Source organism: Brachyistius frenatus, unplaced genomic scaffold (genome assembly GCF_029030835.1).
Source record: "Brachyistius frenatus isolate BFR_SWC_R1_liver_20210118 unplaced genomic scaffold, ASM2903083v1 Contig_121, whole genome shotgun sequence".
Classification (NCBI taxonomy): Eukaryota; Metazoa; Chordata; class Actinopteri; family Embiotocidae; genus Brachyistius; species Brachyistius frenatus.
Genome location: NW_027210720.1, coordinates 895,996 through 921,893, shown reverse-complemented (window position 1 = coordinate 921,893; position 25,898 = coordinate 895,996). Strand labels below are relative to the sequence as shown.

The following is a 25,898-nucleotide window of genomic DNA, read 5'->3' as shown; positions in this document are numbered from 1 at the left end:
GGAGGGAGGGAAAATAAATCATGTACAAACATATGTCCTTTGTCCTTTCTCGGCTTCCCTCATTTGAACTGAGATGAGCAGCTTAATGTTATTCTGTAAACACAGACATTCAGGAATTTGTCTTTAAAGGTGCTTAAAAAAACCCAAATCATATCAATTGCACTGGAGTGCATTAATTGCTGTCAAGCTTTTAGCAGGACTTGAGTTACTTTTACTTTTCTCCATTGCAATTTAAGACTTATTTGTTGTCTTATTCATGTCACAAGACAAATTCAGAAAATTGTTTTAAGCTGTTTGAGCTGAGTCTCAGGCAACATGAAAAAGCAGCTAAATTAACTTCAGCTAAGGCTAACAGCCAGCCTCAACTAGCCTGAGGTTTTTAATGTTGTTTTCCAGTTAGGACATTTGCATGCTGCTATGTTATCAAAAAATAAAAATAAAATCGCCTATTTTAAAATAAAATGAATTATTCAAGTCCCATAAGAACCATCCTAGATGTCTCACCGCTGACTATGGTCTGGATTTCCATTTAAATAAGATAAAGGGCAAAAGAAAAGGTGTTCCAGACAGGCAAACCTGAGTGCAATGTCCCAGTTTGAAATACCCTGGCTTGAGCTTTTTCAACAAAGCCTATTTTCAAACCCCCACATCTAAAGCTCCATCCTTTTCCCCGTCTTCCCCTGAAAATCGTCAGCTCTTGTTCCTTCATGTGTGAAGAGGTGTGGGTCTGAGAGCAGAGAAACAGACTGGACTCAGCTTGACGTGAATTCCCAAGGTGAGCTCACCACCCTGATGTAGAAATATGGACTGACCTGTGCTCTCTGAGGCGATCAGGCCCCTTTATTTCATTTTCTAAGATTGCCCAGTCGCCTCAGCAACAAAGGTGAGCCTAATGCAGGCGGACTGCTCAATTATGAGAGGTGGACAGGGGTTATTCCTGTGATTAAATTCAAAGAAGCAGGCCCCAGTCCTCATGGGGATGGGATTTTGTTGTGGTGTTGTAAACTGCATCGCGGCCTCCAGCTGAAATCTACAGCATTCACGCAAAAGCTGTCAAAACAGGCTTGTTTCTATTTAGGAGCGAACATAATTTGAGCCGGGTGAAGAGGCTAATACTGGATTCTGGAGGAGACTGCTGATCTGAACAGACAGAACAAAGTCCGGTCAAATGGTGAACAAACCTGACACCTGGAGGACAAACATATTGCTGGCTCTTGTTAATGATTTACCCAACAACATAAAGAAATATCCCTTCTTCCATCATTCCGTTTTGTTTTTCTTTCTCTAAACTGAAACATGCCTATTTTTCATCTCCACATGTTGCTCGACCCAATCCACAAATCCTCCTGATCAAACACAGGCCAACTAATAGGACAAGGAAATGGAAATAAGTATGTTATATTGATGTTTACTGTTGCCATTTCTCACACCATCCTAAAAATATGGTTTTAAAAAAACATTTCACTATTGGATGGTAGAAAACTGCCAATCTGTCTTATGCGCAGTTCAAAAGAATACACATAACTGACGCGATCCTAAAAAATACTGGGTCAAAAAATATCACATACCATATATAGTATGCAATGTCCACCGCTGCATATCTGTCTTCTATTCATGTACAGCTCAGAAGAAATCACATTTTGTTGTTCGTCACACTGTCGGCTTCAGCAAGAATTAGGAATAAAAGAGTTGAATATTTAAGTGTAAAATCTAATTTCTAGATTGAGTAGGTTTATGTCAGTAAGAACAGTGTAAAAGCCTTTTCAACACCTGGTGCCCAAATTGCAAGGGTTCAAAAGTAATTGGACACTTGGCTGCTGAATGTGTTTTGGGATTTGGCACGAAGGGTCGGAGAGAGCTGACTGAGAGCTGACTGAGAGCTAACTGAGAGCTGACTGAGAGCTGACTGAGAGCTGACTGAGAGCTGAGAGCTGACTGAGAGCTAACTGAGAGCTGACTGAGAGCTAACTGAGAGCTAACTGAGAGCTGACTGAGAGCTGACTGAGAGCTGACTGAGAGCTGAGAGCTGACTGAGAGCTAACTGAGAGCTGACTGAGAGCTAACTGAGAGCTGACTGAGCTCTGACTGAGAGCTGACTGAGAGCTGACTGCTGGTTAACGGGTGAGGCTGTCTGTCAGTATGGAGAGGAAAGACGTGACCACGAAGGTGAAGCTCACAAAAATTGGGATAAAAAAACAACCCAAAAAATCTATTAAAATATAATGTGCATTACAATAGTGCATTATTTAAACATACAGTTGACATATAAATATCTTCACACAAATTCATTATAATTCGCAGGATTTAACTGTTAATGTTTAGATATGTTTAGAGGGTCTATACAGCCAGAGTACAGTCAACTTTTTATAGTACGCTTCTGCAGTTGGAGTAACCACAGGAAGTCCCACAGGGAGGAAAAGTACTGTATTCATATTCAGGGAGAAGACGTGACGAAGGTCTCAAGCACAATGAAACAATGTGTATGGAGTTGGGAGTGTTTACTGGTGCTATTTATTTACCAGAATCAGGACTGACACTCCTTTCAGGCTGCAGAGAAGCAGGAGTACTGTGAAGTAAAGATGTTTGGTCATTCACCACATACTCTTTAATTCCAGCTGGACAAGTCAACAGACTCACAGAAATGTGACTTATATGTCCCCTATATCACTCTATTCTTTCAGTACTATACCCATATGCTATATAAGAATAACATGGATCAACAGGAACCCAAAGTGAGAATCTGGTGTTTCTATGATCAGATTATCTTAGATTACTCTATAGTGTAGATACATGTAATCTACATAAGCATGCAAGAATCACTGCTTTATGGCTGCTATCATCACCAGTGTCCTAGATACTGATTTGTTTTAAAGAGCAGAGGTGTGCTTACCGATCAAAGACCTGTCCTTCCTCTGGGAATATACAGTGTAAACTATACATGCCCAGAGGGAAGAAGGTCTGCAGAGTGCAGGGGGGACCACAGTCAGCTTCAGGTCAGGTTTAATACCTCACAGCTGGATTTACCGCAGAACATCTTCATATTTTGTGCCATGCAGGGGACTGATTCATTTTTTAAAAGGTTTTAATGTCGATTTTTCAGATTTTTCCTTTATTTGGATGAATGAAATTGTTTTACACATTCATTGTGAAGAAAAGCAAACTGGGCTATCAAATATAAAGCAGCAGCAGCAGCAGCAGGTCACCATGAAACATGAATGCAAAATATTTGTCATTTCTTCCATTGAGCCAGAAATATTTTGCACCTACAATGTAAATAGACTAGTGAATGGCCAAATTGATCATTAACCATTAACTAACAAAGGGCAGCTTACATGGCTTTCTATGTTTTGGTGTCTTTGTGCATAAACTTTGTAACATTTATAAATAGATCTGAAAATATGTATTTCATTGTGAAATTCCTGTCGTCTGTTTTTGGATAAAGTCTGAAAAATGTCCACATATTTGTTCCACTTCAAAAGGCTTCAAAAGGTCAGTGGCATTATCCCCTCGCATTCACATCACAGACACACACAGTGTTTGTTGTTGTTCCAACTGCTTCAAAATTATTAGTCCACACCTGTGTCACTGTTTCATCACATTGCATTACAGATTCAAGGTTGTTTTTTTTCTTTTCTTTCTTTTTTTTCTTTTTTTTTTAACAGGTATTTAACATGTATTTAATTTCCCAGTGACTGGAGATTACAGTGATTTCTAGCCAACCATGTGAAGATGTTCAGCAGTGGCTGCCTGTGGCCATCTACTGGCCGCATGAGGCAACGACATCCTCGGTCTCAACATGGTCCCCTGCACTGACTGCACACTCACTGATATTAAAAATTACACCGTGGTCTGCCATTCTCAATAAGAACAAAAAGGAATGTCCAAAGCTGTACTCCACAGAGGCATGGGGCAGCTAGCACGCAGTTCACAGAGCTTCCATAAATACATTGAATGAGAAATGTTGTATTATGTGTTCATTTATTTATAAGAGGAAGTCACAAAGCGCATCAGATGTCTCCTTTAAATCCTGATGTTAATGAGGTAAGTGACCAGTTCTAGCATTAGCATGCATTTGCAAATTAGTGCTTAGCACAAAGTACAGCTGAGGCCAATGAGAATATATTTTATCTGCCGGTATTAGAATACTCTTAAGTATTGAACTCCATAAAATGTTGACCTGATGATGGCACCAGACATAAAGGTCAGTCAGAGAAAGTTATTATTATTAATCCCGAGGGACACTCAATGTTTGTACCAAATTAAATGGCAATTCATTCAATATTTATCAAGATATTACTTAAAAACGAAAATGTCAACTTCACAACACGAGAAGAAAAGTCAGTGATCATCAAAGTTATCAGACTACAGGGTCCACAAGGACCCATGGATGTCTCAGATTTGGTGCAAATCCATTCAGTCAATTCTGTCAGTTTCACTGGTTAATTGGAAAAAAAGAAAGAAAAAAAGAAAAAGGTTGCTGGTGGCTCAAGTGAAAGATTCATGGGTATTAATGCATGTCTTGAAAATGTTAAGAATTTATCCAATGGTTCAATTGGCTGCAAAAACAGCTCAACAATCACCTCATGTTTAAATCTTCTCAGCAGATTTTCCAGGACACATGAGCTGACTACCTTGTCAGCCTTTTTTCCTGAAATAGACACTATTTCTACATTTCTAACCATAATCTTAAAATCCTTCAAATTTACTTGGTTATGGATTTATATATCTTACTTCTGAGGAAAGAGCGTGATTTATTTGTAGCCATTTCTGCTCTTTTAAAACAAAAATCTCACTGTTCATCTAAAGCAGGTAAGAACCAACCTGAGGCTAAAAAACAACAACACTCCAACCTATTTTCACTGTGTGGCAAATGACAGTGAGTGCCCCATTTATTGTGTTTCAAACATGTAAACACACAAGACAGTGACTTTGAAACAATCACATACAGGACATCGTGTCAACCAATCAAATAGAAAATATCATATTTATATTTTTATACTGTATACTCAAACAAATGAACGTCGCAAGTTTGCAAAAGCTGGAATGCTCAAGAACATTGATATTCTTAAATATATATATATTATAGATATATAAGGTAGATTTCATATACATAGATTCAATATGGACTTCTTCATTGTTTCTTTTCTACACAGTCCTTTCCTGGCACATTGCACATAACCTCAGGAATCACGTTCATAAAGGATTTAGTTTGATTATTGGTCAAGAATAAGTTCACGTCTGCAGTTTACAGTCTCAACCTGACCAGGAGTTGTAGATCAGCGCTCTTGCCTGGTTTACAGCTGATGATCACAAACACAGGCCGGACTTAGAGTTATCTGCATTTAAAATCCGGGTCTGTGGGAGGAGCTGCTGACTCATCATGGCAGTCTCTCCACTGAAACCCACCACCAGCTGCAGCTGGAGATGCTCCCAAGTATTTACACTCCTAAATCCTCCTTCACATATCATTTTAGCTGCTAGCATGGCACAAGCACACACAAGCACTAAATGGGTAGCACACTAAAGGGGTGTGCTACATCACGATAATATAATCATTTTCAATATGACAACAAAAAAATCATATCATGATAAAAGCAATATTCCTTTTTGCCGTAGTGTGTTCCTACTTGTTTTTACGTGCATATCATAAACACAGCAGCAACAACAAGCATGGCTGGAAGCAGCTGTATCTTCTACCGAATTTGTGGTTTGCAAACAAACACCCAATTGAAATGTAATTTTTGTTTCGTTTTTACTGAATATTTGAAGGCAGACTCTATTTATTTGGTTGCAATTCCATGTTCTTGAAATGATCAATAAAACATTTCTCAGTATTTTGTAATGTCAGCAAGAATATTGTTATCACAGAAAATCCCTGACATATTGTGATCATATTTAAGGGTCATATCAGGCGCCGTTAGTCCTCACTGATCTCACAGTATCTCAGAATATCCAGCACAAACCAAACTCTGCTGTGTGCAACAGATTTTGATTATGAAGGAGCAAAACTGTGAATGGATCCCACCAACCAGGTCGAGACATTCTGCGTACGTTAGAGATGCAGAAGACAACGCAGAGTGAGCACGAGAGCAACACACACAATAACTGCACTCCACCTGGTTGTAAGTGGGAAGCAAAATCAATTCAATCAATTCTGAAAACATGAAGGTAGTTGTTTCTCTATGTTACTGCAGGTACCGTAGAGGGCGTAGGTACTGGAGCTGCTGGATACGGTTTAAGTTCATAGACATTTGAAATTTCTGGTATTGTGACATCCAAGTAGAGATTTTGTGATCAAATTCAATTTCATCTTCTTACAGCCTGTGTAACATTTTCCATTTAGATTCAGCCATAACAAGCTGTGTGAAATGTTTCAGAGCGCACGCTGTGTTCACCCTGCTGGAGAGACGGGTCACTGCACTGGTCACTGGTCACTGCACTGGTCACTGGTCACTGCACTGGTCACTGATCACTGGTCACTGATCACTGGTCACTGGTCACTGGTCACTGCGCTGGTCACTGCATTGGTCACTGGTCACTGCACTGGTCACTGATCACTGGTCACTGATCACTGGTCACTGATCACTGGTCACTGGTCACTGGTCACTGCGCTGGTCACTGGTCACTGCACTGGTCACTGCATTGGTCACTGCACTGCACTCGCTCATACTGATTCCCTGCTTTGTGTGCATGATCTGCGTGGAAGCATCCCCAGCTGCAGCCGAGTCACACGAGCAAAACGTAAGGCATAAATGAGCCGCTCCTCTCCGACGCTTCGTGAACTCAGGTCCAAACCTCAACAGTCAAAGTAAAGGCAGCTTCAGAACAAATACACACTGCGGTCCCCTCGCTGCCTTGTTTGCTACATCCTACTGAGGTAGACAGATGCATGCTGCAGTCGTCACCCAGCCAACCCCGAACTCCCTGATGAGGCAATATTTATCTACACTAAACAAGCAGCAGAACCTTCGTAGTGCACATCAGTCTAAAATAACAGGTACGTACTTCTGACAATACGTACGTACAATACAATACTTCTGTAATTTACAGTTCTCACACTTCTGCACAACATACTGACCATATTGTGTGTCGTCATTCTTTTTAGCCTTACTAATGATCTAATGACATATCAATTTAATAAAGCTGACAAGGCTGCAAAATCTGATACATTAGAGAAAAATAATGATTCATTTTGAAGCATTGTGAAGTTTTTTTGGAGCAAAAATTCCAAATTGCTTGTTTTTCTTTGTCAAATGTGTCTGTAAACTGAAGATTTGGGAAATCATAGCGGGCCCCTTTCACCAGTGACATTTAACAATCAAACAGATTCATCAGGTATATAATTGGCAGATTAATCAGTACTTAAATTGATTATTATTTGCCGCCCTAAAATATGCCAGCCTCCTGCACACACCCGTGCTTTCTAACAGACAGAAGTGGTCCCCTCATGGTGCCTGGCTCTAACACTCGTTAGTTGTACGTTCAGTCAGTCTCAAACACTGAGCAGTAGTTATGACGTTTCTCTGTTGTTGTATTTCAAGGAATAACCGACAGCCGTTTCGAGGCACTCCACCAGGGAGCCCGCCGAGAGGAAGTCCAGCTCCACCTCGATGAATTTGATGTAAATGGCAAAACGTTGAGGCGAGTCTTCGCCTCCGTCACCGCGGCAATTCTCCTGCAGGAAGCGCGTCACGGCGGACAGCTCACCGTGGACGTAGTGTTTGCCAGAACCCTGAAAGTGCTGGAAGAGACACTGCTGTATGGTCCTGTCCTCAGCTATGCCTAGGTAGCAGTACGTGACTCTCGCCCCAGTCCTGTGGCCCCGCCCCGGTCCTTCTCCATCGGACCGACTCTGCGTCCCGTTCTCGAAGATGTGGTCTTCGCTGTCCCCCTGGGGAGAGGTCTGCGTGGCGTCATCAGAGGACGATACTCCCTCGTAGGCGATGGCGTAGAGTCCATACGCCTTGGGGATGTCCCCAGGAAGGAGGTAGTGGGATGTGCCTTTGCTGCAGCTTGTCGCCCTGGACTGGGACACGGGGACCCAGTCCACCTCCATGTGCAGCTCCAGGCAGCGAGCCTCGCTGATGGTGATGTCCAGGAACTTGTAGTAGACATTCTTCCAGTTCATCTTCTGAACTTTGGTCATAATGATGCGGCCCTCTGGTTTCTCCGGGTTGAAGTACTCTCGGAGTCTCTTGCCCAGCGGCACCTGCGAGCTGATTTCGGCGTAGTGGTAACGCACGTCGTCGCGCCAGCGCGTGTTGTAGCCCACGCCAAAGATGGCCAGTTTGTTGGAGAGATGCAGCCGTGAGAACTCGGTCCACGTCTGGAAGTGCTCCCAATTCAGCTGCACTGACTCCAGGATCCGTATCACAGTCTGCATCATGTCCCTTTTTCTGCACAGAGACAAAAGTAAAACAACATGTTTGCTCGGTTAGACAGTGATAGACACGCAGCGACTCCTAGTTAGGCTGGATTCGGACGCTTCTGTGGCCTTAAATATTTCCTCTGGCCTGTCACAGGGTGGTTGATGATGCTGAGCTGATATTCCTGCATCAATATCATAACTCCCATCAGCTGATGGAAAAAACATGAATTGTCCAACTTGAACTTGAAAAACTGTGACTCTGGCGACTCCCAGTGGTCGCATCCAAAAACACCTGTTAGAGGAGCTGTATGTGACAGAGCAGACAGAGTGCACACATTGATCTGATGAACACACAACTTGAACATATTTCCTGAAATAATCTTTGTTCCACTGACTTCAGATCATCTTTACTTTGACCTGATCTGTTTCAGCACCAACATGCTCCGTCACACTGAGGTTTAATTCGCAGCTATTTGCATCATAAACTTGGCATCAAACATGTTGACTTCACAAAGACAAAGTGAAGTCGGCCTTTGTTGACTTACTGGTTTTGTTCGGACAGCTCGGCTTGAATCTGTAGAGCTCTGTTTTTAGGAACCTGAGTTTCTTCTAGAGGGAGAAAGAAGCACAAGTTTTAGTTCAAAAACACTTTCTTCAATTCAAAAACACTTTCTTCAGTCGATTCTTGCCACCTGTCCACCGCTCGCCAACACACAACTCACCAGTCTCCATGTCTCCCTCCTGGAACGCCGAGTCCAGCACCTGGTTGCACCAGTCTTCCTGAGAGAAGTCTTCCAGGGTGCTGCCATCTGACTCCATCTCCTGATACAGCCCGCTGCTGTTGATCAGCACGGGGGCGCAGCTCTGGGAGTCCCAGCCCCCCTGACCGAACACCTTCTCCAGCTGCTCTATCGTATAGCTGCTCTTCCTTTTGCCGATGCCGTGCTCCTTCACACGGCTGTAGCAGCGCCGCAGCGTCTGGGCGTGACGGGCGGATAAATAAAGGATGTTCGTTCAGTAACTGGCAGCTTCGTACATCGTGTCTGTGGAGCTCTGAGTTGAATTTGTCTGTGTGTCGGTTGAAATTTGTCCCTTTTTTGGGGCATTTTATGTCTTCATTTGATTACTGCAGAGAGATGACAGATGGGCGACAACAGCACTGCTTCCAAGACGAACATGTACCGGGTTCATCGTTGGTGCGTTAACTCGGAGGTCACCATAGCAACACTTTGTAAGACGTTTTTAAGTTGAGGAGGGACACAATGTTCACACGTTGTCTCCGTTCCCATATTCAGTGGATCAGGTGTCTGGAAGGTACAACCTGTTCCACTGTTCATGTCTCCGGTCCTCTAACAGTGATGCGTTCGTGATGCACTACTTGCAGAGCTTCTTGTATGTGCGACACAATAAATCGTTTTTAATGTAGACGGTGACAGGCCTCGACTGTGAAACACAGGGAATGCCATTAGTGGTCAGCTAATTCGACCAAAGATTTGAGTTTTTCTTTTTCTGCAGTTTTAAAGTTATTTGGAAATATTGCACTGACAACGTAACATTTCATGATAAGTTTAAAGGTGCAATACGTAATATTTTTAGGATTAAAACATTGGATTAAATTATCCAGAGGAAGTGTAGAAATATGAGTGTTGATGTTATGTTAAAGACATATATTGTGTTGCACAGATGTTTACTGAGGTCAGCATGCTAACCAGGGAGCCACGGCTTGTCCTGTCTGGTAACATCACCTCAGTCAAACATGAGAGGGAGCAGAATGGAGGTTGATGCTCGTTGATACGCCGTTCAGACCTGTTAGAGGAGCTGCATGTGACAAGTGTAAGTCCTCAGACCGAGTGTCCTACATCTGTGAGACACGCTGGACGTGATGATGGGTCCGCTAACAAACAGGTGCGGCCTCATTCAGTCAGAGCAGAATGAGACATACCTCAGAGTTCAGAGTGGTGGTGAGGAAATAGAGATGCTCACTATTGAGGGATGATTGTGTTCTGAGAAACGTGATGAAATAATCTAATTTCCTGCGTCATTTCAAACACACTGATGCTGAAAAGGACAAATATTTGAGGTGTGTTGACGTCTACGGCGAGGGTGTCAGATTCATTGTACTGACCAGTGTTAAATATATTTGTATCACTTAACATGTCACTAGCAGGGAGGTGAAGCTTTGTAAATAAAACGGATCTCATTTGTTGATTATTTATAAGGAAACACGTCACATAAACAACAAAACTCGTATTTGTCAATTGTTACTGTGTTGTGTGTTTGTTGATACTTTGTTACCATTTAGAAAGATGTGTACTGGAAACACCAGATGTGGGAAGACTGATGGACACCCAGCAGACCATCAGGACACTGATGCAGACCATCAGGACACTGATGGACACCCAGCAGACCATTAGGACATTGATGGACACCCAGCAGACCATTAGGACACTGATGGACACCCAGCAGACCATCAGGACATTGATGGACACCCAGCAGACCATCAGGACACTGATGGACACCCAGCAGACCATTAGGACACTGATGGACACCCAGCAGACCATCAGGACACTGATGGACACCCAGCAGACCATCAGGACACTGATGGACACCCAGCAGACCATCAGGACACTTCATTTGAGCATAATGTTAGTTAACGTGTGTTTAACAGCACACTACAATGTGATTACAGACGTGTTTGTCTGCAGCTGCAGGTTGAGGTCCTGATGCTGGAGGATGAACACGGAACCTCTCATCCTCATTTACCTTCATCCTCTCCCGGCACTGGGACGGCGTCCTCTCGTATCCCAGCTCCGACAAGGCTCTGGACACCCGCTCGTACATGGCCGGACCGGGGGCCTTACCGGAGAACACGGTGCCGGCGACCTCCAGCTGCTGCATCCTCGCCTCCGTCAGCCTCTCGTTGCCCCACACCGCGATGAGGGCGTTCGTCTCGGACGGCGTCCACGACATCCCCCGGCAAGCCGTGAAGCTGTTGGAGGAAGATGAGGCCGCCGTCCGGCCCGACGTCCCCGAGCACACGTTCAGAGGCGAGAAGCGGTTCGGTGTGGAGGGATTGGAGTGGTATTGGTTGCTGTCGCTCAAGTCCTCCGACTCGGGGGATGGCACCTCGGTTTTCGGTATCTTTAACGGGGTCGATATCTCTGGAGAATGCTCCGCGTTACTGGACGCCGCCATGTTGCCTCTGTTGCTAAGGAGAGGGGGAGGGAAGGTGACGTCCGGGGCTCGGCGTTGGAAGGCAGGGAGGAAATCCCGGCGTGGATCCGGGGAGAGCCGCGGGGTGGATCCTGGGGGAGGGGTGTGTGTGTGTGTGTGTGTGTGTGTGTGTGTGTGTGTGTGTGTGTGTGTGTGTGTGTGTGTGTGTGTGTGTGTGTGTGTGTGTGTGTGTGTGTGTGTGTGTGTGTGTGTGTGTGTGTGTGTGTGTGTGTGTGTGTGTGTGTGTGAGGGGGTGGGGGGTTGCTGGTGGTGGTGTTCATCAACCCAAATATTTCAGCATCCCCCATAAACGTCATGATAGACCTGCAACAGATATGAACATTGAAGGGTTTTCCCAAACAAATGTTGAATCATTATTAGAGCCTACAGTTCTTTTTTTAAATACTTTTTTTTGGTACATACTTTTTTCTAGCAGGCATGTTACGTTAGCTCAGTTCTGTTCAAGTTTCCCAGTAAACTATCACTGTGAGCAGGAAATGGAGACTCAATCATCACTGCATCATCACTGACAGGTGCAGGGTCTCACCTGTATACAGGTGCAGGGTCTCACCTGTATACAGGTGCAGGGTCTCACCTGTATACAGGTGCAGGGTCTCACCTGTATACAGGTGCAGGGTCTCACCTGTATACAGTCTGTGGGTTGACTCAGGCTTTCTACCACCATCCAATGCATCTGTGAATGAGATGAAACATTTCATTGGAACAGAATGTGTCCGCGGACGGTCTGACGTCCTCCTCTGTCCACACATATTTTACTCCATTTGCAGTGGACACTTCGTAGTTCACTTTCTTTTTTCACTTAGTAGCAGTGAAGGGAGATTTTTGACCCATTGTTACATCATTACTGATCATTTTTTTATACTGTGCATTGCATTGTGGGATTGTTATGGACACAATTTTGTTCATGCAGAATTTGTGGGGTCACTGTAGTAGATAAAGTTACATACTTTTGAACACTCATAAAATGGCAGACAGTAGTGCATTTTTCTATTATAATTCGGGAGTGATGAGATACGACAGGCTGGAACCAGTGCAGCTAGATGGATTTAGGGGATCATTCATGTTATACACCTCCTCTGACAGATCAAGACCTCTTCTGTGAACAAACTATTTTTATTTTTTTTATTTTTGGAATTAGACTTGAACTTTAATTTAATGTAAAACATATTTTGGAACTGTGGCCTAAAAATTGAATGAATCAATCATCAACTGTTTGTCTCGGTATAAACTCAACATCAGAATATTATTATACTCATCAGGGAGCCTTTTATATGGGTTTGTGTATTGGTCAACATGTTTATTGTCAGTTTTGCTCTCATGATCTGTGTGGACAGCTCTTTGGATCTTGGCATGATTACAGCTCACCCTTCAACGGCAAAAACAACAGCAGAACCTCAAAATCAGAGGTTTGTATAAGACAGGCTCCACCTGTCATAAAGACTCACCATATCTGGGACCTCTAAATTCAAATTTTAGGGATTTGAAAGTGTTATAAATGTGTGCCTGTACTAACTTTGGTGTTTATTTGAATCATGAAAATGACTACAAAATGTACATTTTATGTCATTTGTTTAAGTGAATCACTTTTTTTTATTATTATTATTTTTTTTTATATCAAACACAGTTCTGAAGAGGATCAAGTGTTTGCTCGTTAAATTATGTCAGAGAAACAATTTCCATGGGCTGTCTTTACTTTTTCACATAATTATTATGATAATTACACATAATATAGTCATCTGATGCTTATCAGAAGTAACATTTTGTAATAATGTCTAAATGTTAGTACACAGAAATGTAGTTATTGGTGCAGTATTTCATCGTCAACGTGGCAGAATGAGCCTGTGTGTTTAACTGTCAGTATCGTATGGTATATCTGACAGTTAGTTATGCTGAAACACAGTTATCCTACCACACAGAACATAAAATCAATCAATCCAGAAAATCAGAGCATAGATATCCTCGACTGACTCTCTGTTGGTCCCCATTACTGCACAAAAGGGGCAAAGTCCAGCAGGACACAGTCGTCACTGTGCAGCCAACAAGACCTTTTATTGGATTTTGAGTACATAATTGGTCATTTGATGGCCCGATTGATGGATTGTGTCATTGTTTACTTCATCTTTTCTGTCACTGTGTTTGATTGGCTTCCTTCAGGGACTGCAAGTTATTGCAGCCTGCTCTGCCATCTGTCCGGTGTTTGGCTGTGTGTCCTGACCTGGCCAAAGGGACCGTAGGATATTCTTTGTATGAGGACCACACACTGGCCGTCCAATAAAGGCCAGAGACAGGAAAAACTGGACAGACTAACCTTTACATGTCAAAACTGCAACTGTCAATGACATGACATGTCTCCAATCAAGAAGACAGGACATGATCTCATGACAATTGTATTTTTTTTTTTTTACTACAAAAACTTTCTGTAACTGTGGTTCATTTATTGGGATTAAAGGTGCAATTTGTAAAAATTAAATCCCGTTTTGTAATACTACTTTGTAGATTTGACTGCCTGGATGCTGCTGTGACTCACTACTGCTTCCAGTTTCGCTGAAATGTGTAACCCATCAGATTCTGTGAGCGATGCTGTTGGTTAGGCTGGTGAGGACTGAGGTATCTGGGCAGGTCACTGAATCTGATGGGTGACAGATTTCAGTGTAACACCGGCGCTCGGAGTTTTGGGCAGTTTGGTAGAATTGACATATTCCTCCCCTGCCAGTAGTTAGCGGTTGGCTTTTTCTACGTCTGAAGAGGAAGTTAGATCATATGCACCCAGAAGTGGATGAAAACAATGGTGATTGGTGAAGCCTTTGGTTTTGAGACCATTGTGAGCAGCTTAGCATGCTGATGTTAGCATTCATTTCAATTCCCCACATGCATATGCAGAGCCTCAGAGTTATGGTTGAAAAATTAAAATCTATTATTTTTTGAATGAGTGGGTTTTGAGCTGCGTGCCAAAGGCAGGGTAAGGACGTCAAAAACTAGAGAAACAAACTAACATATTGTTGGTTTTGTCTTTTAATGTTTTTTGTTTAAAAAAAAATAATTATACTAATTAAATTAATAATGTTCAGTCAGCGTTTTGCTAACATTATTCTTTTAATCTCCTTCATTCTGTGGACATTAGTGCAAAAAAACATTCAGAGTATAATATTTGGTAGAATGCGTAGATTTGATCAAATGTGATCCTGTTAAATCTCTCTGTAATCAAAATATATTCATATCGTAGTTTTAACTTTCAATCTGAAAATAAATGCAGCAAAAACACAAAAAGAACCAGAATCTTCCAATTTTTTCAGAAAACTGTGTGCACAGCATACATCAGCAAGTGGCTTTTTTTCTTTGTTTATCTATAAGCAGATAATTAAACTGAGGACTGCTAATAATTGGTCGGATCATTGGATAGTTTCTCTGTGAACTCACCTGTCTAGTCATGTTGAAGACGGCAGTCTTTTAGTTAAATGTGTACAATTATATATTTAGGACTGTGTATTGGTCTGCACTTAATGCTCATATTAGCTGATATCTCAGAGAGAAATTCTTAGGATGAGAAGAAGAAGAGTGTGCCTCGCCTGAATTTCCCACTGGCTCATCCAAAAGCAGCGAGGTCAAATCCTTCATGGCCTCATTTGTGTTTTAATATTCCTGAAAGCACATCTGAACAAAATAGTGAGGATCTGTGTTAATCCTTGTACCATCACGAGAGGACCTTTATATTCTGAGGACATGTACAGACATAACTTCAAGTTAATGAGATGGGACTTTATTTGCACATTTTCGGGACGTTGACTTCACCTTTCAGTCTCATCAGCTCTACTGATGCCTCGTGAATGTGAAGTTTGAGAAATGCTTTTTTGTAATTAGAAAATGGCTGGAATCATAATCCTGGGCTTATCATCACAGGGATGGTTTGCTTTTTCAAACTGTAATTGATTGCTAAGCGATTGGATTCGACAGAGATGGAAGGAGGATGTCAGTGTGAAGTTCTTTTGAGCTGAATGCTGATTTTCTGTTGCTGGAGTGGAGTGTGTACTTAATGCTGTTTGTGTTGCTTAATTTCAGATGGGAAGGATGGTTTTGATTTTCTGCAACTGCACATTTGAAATTGCAATTTTCCTCCTCACTGCAGTGTCATTGACTTGAGAGAGGATGGTGGTGATTCTCATGAAACAGCAATCGGCTTGCAGATTTAAAAAGGACACTTTGATACCCCTTTTTCAAAAGTTAAAATCAAAGTTTGTGTGAAAGGATGTCTAAAAATCCTCCTTCGTATCGCTGAAGGCTGCTGGACTAATTCCCCCTTCAGCTAGGTGATGGATTTATTTTTGTCTCCCTTCTCATCTTTGATTGGGCCACATCTGTTCCACATGATCCTCAGTATTAATGACAGCGCCAGGAATGGCCTCGAGTGTTTTCATTTCGGCGTATCTGAGTGCGGTCCTACTTACGACTCCGAAGTCATTATTTTACATGTGTGGAGTGACATGATGATTGTGAAGTTAAAGTGCAGCTTGTCATCTTAAATTTGATGGTGTGTTCCCCCCTCAGACTATCAGCGAATCACCTGACTGCAGCTCATTTGACGGACACCTTAAGATAACATTTGCTACAGCAGCTACACTGCACCTTCCCTTCACATGCCCGTTAGCGTTAGACTCTATTAGGGATGTCTAAACAGCCATGCTCATTATATTAAACTTTTAAGTGTTCTTCTCAGTCTTTTATCTCAGTGTGTCTCTGTCAGGATGAAATGTTGTACATGGTTGCCTAAATAAATACAAGTCATCAGTTATCAGCTGGGAATAAATGTTTTTACTGCTCTTAAACTGTGACAGGAACAGTGGTGTCATTATGATCTCTTTCCCTAAATGAAAAAATATTATAAAAATTATTACACATAACTTACCTAATTGTTAGTAAAGGGCACATATTATGCAGTTTAAATAACTGATGAACAGATTGAGCCTCTGAACAGAACCAATCCTATCATCGTGTTAGTTTGCTCAGGCTCGTAGCCTGATTTGATCAAGTATCACCGACATCGAAAAGATGCTACAAAAAAAAAATCTGCAGTAAAAAAAAATAATTCAGTGTTTCAGAGTGCCTCACAGCTGCTTCTCATGAAGTCGTTGAGAATGAGTCATCACTATCAGAGAATACTTTTCACATACTTCCTCCATTTCACTGTCATTTTGCTCCATCATCTCAGGGCTCCGATTGGATCATTACCAGACGGGTGTGAAATGACCAACGTGTGAGCTACTTCCTTGATGATGATTGCAGCAGACATGTCATCTTAAGCACACCAGGCTCAAAAAGAGCTGTTAGGGAGGAAATCATGCCTCTGCTACCTGCGTTTATAGCAGGCAGCAGAATCACTGTGGATCCAGAGAGGAGTCCATCCTAAAGAAAGACAGGAGTTGAAGTAGAAACGCTTTATTTTAACTTAGATTTGATCACTTTTCTTTCATGGAAAACCAACACGGGAAACATTTTTTTACTTAACTGGAGTGTGATGATGGCAAAGAGATTTTACTTCAACATCCTCAGGAAGAGTTTGGGCCTCTGTTGTGATTTTGGCAAAAAGTAAAACAATGAAAAATAAAAAAAATAATAATAGTAATATAATAATTACAATAATAATATAAATAAATAGATACATAAATTAAAACTGCAAGCAGTGATGTACGGGCCATCGCACTCCAGCGTGCCGCCTCCCCGAAGCCGTCCCCCCGACATGCAGCGAGCGAGGGACCGCGTATACCTGCTTAAAGTTGCTATTTTTGTCTCGTGTCCTGTTTCCAGCAGGGGGCGATGGCGAGCCGTTTGGCCACGCCCGCTCGCAAAACACATTTTGTATCGTCTCACGACGCAGATGTATGTCACATGTTTCATGAGGTTTCAAGCATCCGTTGACCTTAAACATCAACTTCCTGTATCACGGCGAGACATCCAACTTTGCCGCATCGTCACAGCGACGCCCATTGACAAAGTCGAACGAATGTCTCAATATATCATCGACTACATGTTTAGGTTATTGTGACCCGACTTTATGTTCATGGGATCAACCAGCTCGACGTAGAATGTGAAAGTATGAAAAGTGTAATTTCCGGTGGCCAACAGGGGGCGCTATGACTATGAGCGAATATTACCACACAGGGGTCTTCAGGGCGGGGCTGTTATCATACCTGTGATGTTTGGAGAAGGTCGGTCCATGTACATAAGATTTAAAGCAACTCGTAGTTTCATGGCGAGACGCTCAAAATGGCCGCCACGCTACAGGCACACACATCGATGAAAACAAATTATTTTGATAACTTTTAATCCCAAACATGTTTTCTATCCATAGAAACTAAATTCAAGTCGGTCGGCCAAAATCCCTCGGACTAGTTCGACAAAGTACAACGTATTAAAATCACCCAAAATGGCAACTAAATTCAAAATGGTGGACTTCCTGTCGAGTTGACGTAACGGTGCAATGTAACTTTTTTGTGCGTCTAGGTGTGATACACGTGTCCACCGGATTTCGTGAATTTAGGTAAATGTGGGCGCCGGGGCATCTCTTTAGGGGGCGCTCTCGAGCCGTTTGGCCGCGCCCACTCGTGACTCCACTAGAATACGAAATTTTTCGCCGGGAGACAAATGTGTTTCCACTTTCATGAGTTTTTGAATATGATAAAGCTTCCAAAAAGGAAAATCACTTTACATAAGAATAATAATAATAAGAAGAACATTTTTACGAAATACAATGGGGCTTTCGCACCGATGCTCGGTGCTCAGGCCCTAATAAATAATTCAACATTTCAATTTGTGCAGATGCTGGTACATATTGTCTGCAGGTGATATGTATCTGCCTGCTGGACTTCGATATCACCAAGTTAACTGCCAGTGATCAAAATAAAAGCATTACAGCCAGAAACTGTTTTAAACTCACTGAAGCTCTCAAACCGTTTAGCTGATTCAAGCAATGTGTGGCTGACTGATTGACTGATCCATGTTTTCCTGCTGAAACCGTTCAATACTACAAACTCAAATATCAAAGGGAGCACTGGGGGCAATCAGACCTTAAAAGATGTGTTTATGTGCTGAGTCAGACGATATAGCAGGTTCAGCTTACACAATAGTAGCCAAGTAAAGGTCCGACCCAAAACATGTCGCCGACTGGAACTTAGCACCAGGCATGACAATCGATGGTTTTAAGTCATGTGGTGTGTCATAGAGGCTGACGCCTCACTGGACAGTTTAAGAGCACATTAACTGCATATTCATTTGTTGTTGATCCATGAATACTGTCACATATATTTAGTAAGTGCGTAAGTAAAATGTATTTGTGTGGTCATTTTCACAGACAAAGTCACAGTGATTTACAATAGCACAAAGTATACAAAAAAAGGATCAGGAAAAAAAAGTCATGTTAGCAGAGCTTTCCATAATTTAGGTGTTACAATCTCAAAAACAATCACAATGCGTCTGAAGTGGACTGCGTGGGACGGATATAACTGTAGCTTGTTAGACCTACTGTGAAGGGGCAAACTGAAGAATGACGATTGAGTTTATGCTTTGTGAGGGAGAAAGATCATTTCAAACTGTATCCTATTCTATAACGGAGCCAGTGAAGCGGTTTAAGTAAAGAGGTGATGTGAGAGCTTATATTTTAACCCGGCAGAAGTCTTGCAGCAGAATCCTGGACGAATGCCAGCATTTACAGAGAGATCAGAGAAGATGCATTTAGGACCACAGATCCTTCTCATCCTGTTGTCCTCATAATATGATCAATATCAAGCCCCAGAGAAAAAAACAGGTCCAAGGTGTGACCATGACTGGCACCAGAAAATCATTGCTTGAAGTTAAAAAATAGAGTAACATCAATACATTCAGTGTGCAGGTTAAAATAACTGACAAGTAACATGTTGTCCAAATTAATAATTGAAGTCAGAAAGTTAGTAAACTCAGATAAAAACTGAGGAGCAAACACACAAAAAAGTCTTTATCCGATAAACTTTAGTCAGTTGGAATTCAAAAGTAGCAAATGGTTCGGCTTGTATATGCACGTACACTTTGAGTGTGGATCCTATGTAATATTTCATTCATGAGGCCCCATGTGCAGTGTGGGATAGTCAGGGACAGGTCCAGATTGAGAGAAAAATATCATCAGTCAGAGTGCGTTAACCCTGATCATTTGGATGGATACCATCAGACAGAGAAATGACCCAGATGAGATTCTGTCAATAAAAGCTATGACATTCACACTTACTTTGAAATGCTGAATCAAATTGTTTCATCGCGTTGCATGTCACTAAAATGCTTAATTCCTGACTCCCTAGTGTTATTTTTCTAAACTTTTAGAGCAAAGACTAAATTGCCCTCGGCTCTGGCATTTCCCCAGGACGGCGCGGTGCGTTCTCCCACATGTCCTCAAACAAAAGAACCCCCATGAGTCTCCCTCGGACTCTCCTGATGCTGAAACTCACGCCTCTTTCATCTGAGCTACCCCGATCGGCATTTAGCCCTTTAGCTTCCTCCAGCTGGGCCCAGCTTTACCCCCCCACACCACCACCACCACACACACACACACACACACACACACACACACACACACACACACACACACACACACACACACACACACACACACACACACACACACACACACACACACATCACCTTCCCAGTGGCTTCCCTGAGCTCACCTCCCCCGAGCGACAAGGGGGCCCAGGTGCCAACACTGAACGAGACGTCGGGGTAATTTGGCTCGACGCGCCCCGACACACACAGATCAGGGGTGGGGAGGGACTCTGGACATTAAACACTGTCTCATTAGGTTTGTTTGGACGAGATAGGAGAGGTAATGAGAGGTGGTGTAATGACTAAAAACATCTGATCTCCACCCGCTCCAAACAAAACATCCAGGTAGGGCCCGGGGTCAGGGCCAAAGTCATGTCACGCCTCCCCGACTCTGAAGGAGGCGGTCGGGGGCACGGGGGGGACGGAGTGAAGCAATCCAAGTTCAAGCACTTCTGAGGAAGAGTGAGGAGTTACAATGCAGCACGACTGAGTGAAGAGGGGCTCTCTGTCTTCTGGATGCTTCAAAGCTAATCCTTCCATACTTTTCAGGGAGGTCTCATGTGAATTGGGTTTAAGCTAAAGGTTTGTGCCTCCTTGTTTGGGAGCGACCGGATGATTTATGCCTCTTGAGTTCGTGTTCATCCAAAAGTGCCACAGTCTTTTCTGCAGATGTTTCCTTGCTCATGCAAAGCAATTTTAGAATGATAGATGGTAGACAAAATAAAAAGTTAATGCTGTTGTATCCGGTGCAGCTGAACGTTTTTATAGCATCCAAAATGGTCAGCAGCTGGGTACCATTACCCAATTAAATCTAAATTTCAGACAGCTTTTTAAATTAGGGTCATTTCTCAGCTCATTAACATCTCATGAATGTGAAATCAAGATGCAAATAATTGCTGGGTGATGATATAGTTTGTAATGTCACCACACAAGATATCCATAAATCAAGTCTAATTGTGGTGCTTTTATTGAAGTTGTTTGTGTTTTTATTGGTCGACATCTGATTTTTATTGTAGGACATCACGTTTGATATTTTATGCAGATTTAACACAGCACACAGATGTACCAAACAGAGCTTTGGTTATGGACCTTCTTAAATCAGACACCCCCATTAGGTATGACCGCAGTCAGCAATATGAGATGTGCTGTGTTCGTTTGCAATTCCCCAACTCCCAGGCATCAGTGGAGACACAAAGGAAACTGGTTGACGTACATGAATATAGGGCTGCTAATGGTCATCGGTGCTTCACTGTCCCAAAATTGAGAGCTGTTTGTTGAGGGGGGTGGGGGGGAGGCAATGAGTGCACCTCCTCATGGTGAAGAGGAGTGCGTAGACCCCCCCACTTCATCCCGCCAAACCCCAGGTGTGGAGCAGCTGAACCACCCAGGCCTCGTGACCCGCTGTCCACAGCTCAATACACCATTACCCTCTGAAGCTGACCCGACCGGTCGGCCACATCTCACCGTCCACTCTGGAAGATCACATAACTGGTGCCAGCGGAAGGAAAAAGTTTGTCAGTGGAGCTGCGTATCAGTCGTTCATGCATTGACACTTTCTGTAATGTTGGACGTATTTTCTAATCATCTCCTGGAAAGACTTAATTCATTTGGAACTAATTATATGAGGAGTAGAGTTCAGAGCAGCTGTTCTGTCCGCTCAACATGCAAAATGCGACATTTGTCCACAGTAATCTTACAATTCAACAGAGCAACATATGTTGGTTGGGTGCAGTTTGACATTCCTGTGACATTTTCATGGGAAGTTTTGATTTATCAGAAAATTAGCTTGAAGTGTGAGTTTATTTGTTATTTTATTCAGAAGCTGTTATTGATCTGGAGGTTAGAAACAAAGCCCAGAGATATGCAGATTCTATTAATCATAAAATCTGAAAATTCTGTTAAAGTCACCTTAAATAGGCAAATTTTTACATACTTAATTTACACATTTATTCAAGTTTAGGGCTCTGTCTTCATGATCTAAGTGCACGGTTTAAAAATGCATGTAGGGCTAGTCCAAAATCCAGTTCTGCTAGTTTAGCGTTGGATAATGTGAGCACAAAGTAAAGACAATTGGTTGAAAGTCATTGTACTCTGTGTCTTAACTCATCATAGATGTGTTCTGGGTGTAACATGAAATAAACCAATCAGACTGTCATCTGGATGCCGGCACGGCACGGCACGGCACGGCACGGCACGGCACGGCACGGCACGGCACGGCACGGCACGGCACGGCACGGGAACAGGAACTGTAGAGGTGGCGTCGACCCAATGGGACACTGGAGATGACTTAAAACCAGGAGTGGAGGAGATGCCAGCCGGGACGCTGGGTGGCGCGACCGCCATGATGCCGGGCAGCTGAGGAGTCGAGGCACCGGGCCGCCCAGGGGCAGGAACAGGCAAGAGGGCATCAGGCTGGATGCCGGTCAGCTTAGGACCTGGTTTGGGGAGGGAGGCTCACAGATCAGAGGCTGACTGACTCAGAAACTGGATGAAGTTAACAGGCTGCAAGTTGGGACAAACTTTGGGGTCACTCGGGCAATCTAGGAAGGCCTCCAAGCACTTCCTGAGTTTTGCAGTCTTAGCCACCATGGGAAACTCCATGAGCTACAACAGCCATCTCCATAAGGGTTGTTAACTTTGTGCTTGATGTCTGTTTCTACAACTATATGGTGAGTCATTTTTCTAAAGTGAACCTCACCCAATTCAACTCCTCCATGTGGTGTTTTTTTGTCTGCAGGCTCTATTGTTGGTCAAGTCCATAAATGCAAGACACCAAAGGAAGTTTAAAAAGTAAATGTTTTATTGAAAACAGAAAGTGACCTTAGCAGGTTGATTCCAAAAACAAAGGTTCAAACATAAACTAACAAACAGGCATGGAGCTGAACCAAAAAGACAACCCAAAATAAAAGTGTGAAAACCAGGCCCGGGCGTCAAAGCAAAATACAGAAACACTGAACGATGAAACTCCAAAAGTAAAGAACCAGACTGGCTACAACAGGAAACAGGACAGACTGACCAGGAACTGAGGAGGACAGAGAAATAAATACACACAGTTCTGATGAAGAAACAAGACACAGTTGAGTTCTAAAAAACAGGCGGGAAAAGACACAAAGGCAGGAAGTAAAACAATACAGACACGAGAGAAAAGTAGTTATCAAAATAAAATAGGAATCACTAAACTGCAATCAAGACTCAAATACACAAGGAAAGTCCAAACCAGGAGTCTGACAATGTCCGTGATCACAAAACTTCAGACTGAGGAGCTCGATGACAGGTGAAGTCATGTGCTAGGAAAAATATCAAAGCCTTGACAACTTAGTTACAGACTAATTATAAGGGCAGATACTGTAGTGCAAAGGTCTCCAACCTGGAGACCTACCGTGATCTACTGGTTAGGGACCCCTGACAAAGGGGATGGAAACGTACAGCATTGATAGAGGTCAGTGTTGTTTCTTTAGCTTCAGCCTATATGCCTTTGACCTAGTTTAATATATAATTTAACTGAGCTTTTGTTTAAATCCATCAGAGTACAGAGGAAGGACAAGAAAATCTCTGATTGATGAACTAAATTCCAAAAAAATCAATGCTACCGGGCTTCAAGAGCTCAGAGACTAATTCTGCACCTCTCACTGTGCTGCAAATACAAAGAGGTCCATACAGTGAGGAAGTGCCACGGTCTCCAATGATGCTGTCATCGCTATAATTACACAGATGAGCGCATAATCTTCTATAGTTTGAAAATATATATTCTCCATAAATCCCCCAAAAGATTATTTTTCAGACACAGCAGCAGGTAAAAGAGACATTCTGAGGATACTTATGTAATCAAACTAAATCCCTCCTTAATGTGACGAAAATCAAATGGATCAGAGTTTATCATTATGACCTTCATGTATCAAAGACCCATCTCTGTCACCTTGAACTAACACATTATGAAGTGTGCACCCGGCAAGTGAACTGACAGCAGCATGCTAAATCATTACAGTCCCAGTTGAAAGACAACAGAAAAATCCTCCTCAATGCTTTTTTATAGTCATGAGAGGATTCATCCAGAAGGAATGGAAATGGTTGCTTTTGTCTGACAGTACTTTCCTGCTACTTGTTATGTTTCAGTTTTATTTTGTAATTGTTATAATTAGTTTTAGGAACCCCATATCAGGGTGACTTTAGGTGATAAGACGTGTCTCTGCAGGATTAAAGGGCGCTGACCAAATGTCAGTAAACAGAGGACTCCGGGCAGATGGTGAGCTGCATTTCAGTGCGTCTGTTTAAAAAAATTGATCATGTCAGTGAATCTAATGAGCAGTGAAACACTTTAAACAATGACGCTGTAACGGCAGCGGATAATTTACGGCTTAATTTCCCTTCAGTAATAAACTTCCACTTTGGTTGTTGTAGATTTTATAGAAAAATATAGAATTCCTCTTAAAATATCAACTTTTTAATTATAAAACAGTAATTTCCAGAAAAAAATATGCAAAACAAAGCTGCACATGGTGTGAATGCACATTACTTGCATGTAATAATTGTATGTGCTACACATATGTATATTATATTGACCAAATAAATAACATCTTGTTGTCAGATGCTGAAATAAAAAATATGTCCATCAATAATCACTTCTATTTGTTCTCTTTATATACTGTAAGTAAACATACTGTGTATTCTTAAGTTTTGGAGACACATTAGATAAAGAGTGTTTGCCATACCCCAGACAGATATGAGCATGACATCGCAGTATTACCTGAAAAACAAAGGTCACAGAACATCAGAAGTCTCTCTGCTCCTCCGACGGCTGCTGGGACAGCCGACATCCAAACCCCCAGTTTAACAGAAAATGGAGATGACACATACACTGGAATAATGAAGCAGAAAAAGGTATGCGACTGTCAGTGTGTATGACTACACTCATGCATCTGTGTGAGTGATGAGCAGTGTGTGTGTTGGTGCAGTGTCCCTGCTGTGAGCCTAATTAAAAGGCACTGGGAGCAGAGGGGGCCGCTTTGGCGCCCAACCGAGTCCCTTTATATGCCTGCTATCCCTCCCTCTCTATCCAGTGCCTTTGATTACCATGGAGCACTAATACCCCTCAAACGCAGCTGCACATGGGACCCCTCCGTGGCTACAGAAAGCAAAGGAGAGTGACTGAGGGCACCTCTCCCCCTAGTTTGATTGTGATAGCTCAGGGGTGGAAATTCTAGTTTCTCTCAAATGTTTGAGAAGTTGAAGTGAAATTACTCATCAAACAAATGTAAAAAAAAGCAGACTTTGCTGAGTTTGTATTCATCAGTAGTGAGGCATGTGCACATCATCTCTGCTGACTGCCACATTTCATTCAATTTGCCAGTGTGAACTTTTGACTTTTGCTGTGAGGGAATGGAGCGTCTTCTGCTCGTTACTGGGCTCACTCTGCACCTCAGCCTGAAGAGTACTGAAGCAGAGCATTACACAGGTACTTGACCCAAAAAGAGATAAAACCCAGACATGAACCTGATGGAAACTGAACCTGAACCTAATAGTAGGGAACGTTCACCCTGCAAGTACAGGGACACACAAGCTTTAAGCTACGCAATAACTAAAAATATTTGAATGCTTTGCAAGCAGCAGCTGCGTTGCTACAGCATGAAACAACAGAAGAAAGCCCACCCTTTGCATTTGGGTTCACTTCTGCTCATAATAATCATGCTGAGCAGTTCCACAAAGCTGGCTGAACTTTGTCAACTCATCATTCAGATGA

The 25,898-nt window shown here is 42.6% G+C and overlaps 2 protein-coding genes across 3 annotated transcripts in view; one reads left to right on the top strand and one right to left on the bottom strand.

The window, feature by feature from the left end:
- fez1 (fasciculation and elongation protein zeta 1 (zygin I)) overlaps nucleotides 1-25,898 on the top strand; it is a 249,455-nt gene that overhangs the window by 89,223 nt on the left and 134,334 nt on the right. The gene's annotated exons all lie outside the window — the stretch shown is intronic.
- msantd2 (Myb/SANT DNA binding domain containing 2) lies at nucleotides 4,854-11,575 on the bottom strand. The gene is made up of 4 exons (XM_069713727.1): nucleotides 11,132-11,575; nucleotides 9,091-9,346; nucleotides 8,914-8,977; nucleotides 4,854-8,396 (listed from the first exon to the last, which is right to left on the bottom strand). The coding sequence occupies exons 1-4, from the start codon at nucleotides 11,561-11,563 to the stop codon at nucleotides 7,511-7,513; spliced, it is 1,638 nt and encodes a 545-aa protein (XP_069569828.1). The 5' UTR covers nucleotides 11,564-11,575; the 3' UTR covers nucleotides 4,854-7,510.

Coding starts and splice junctions, on each gene's coding strand:
- msantd2 (XM_069713727.1), bottom strand. CDS start 11,563: ATGGCGGCGTCCAGTAACGCGGAGCATTCTCCAGAGATATCGACCCCG. Junction 9,347..11,131: donor AGTGCCGGGAGAGGATGAAG/GTAAATGAGGAT, acceptor CGTCACGCCCAG/ACGCTGCGGCGCTGCTACAG. Junction 8,978..9,090: donor GGAGGGAGACATGGAGACTG/GTGAGTTGTGTG, acceptor TTCTCCCTCTAG/AAGAAACTCAGGTTCCTAAA.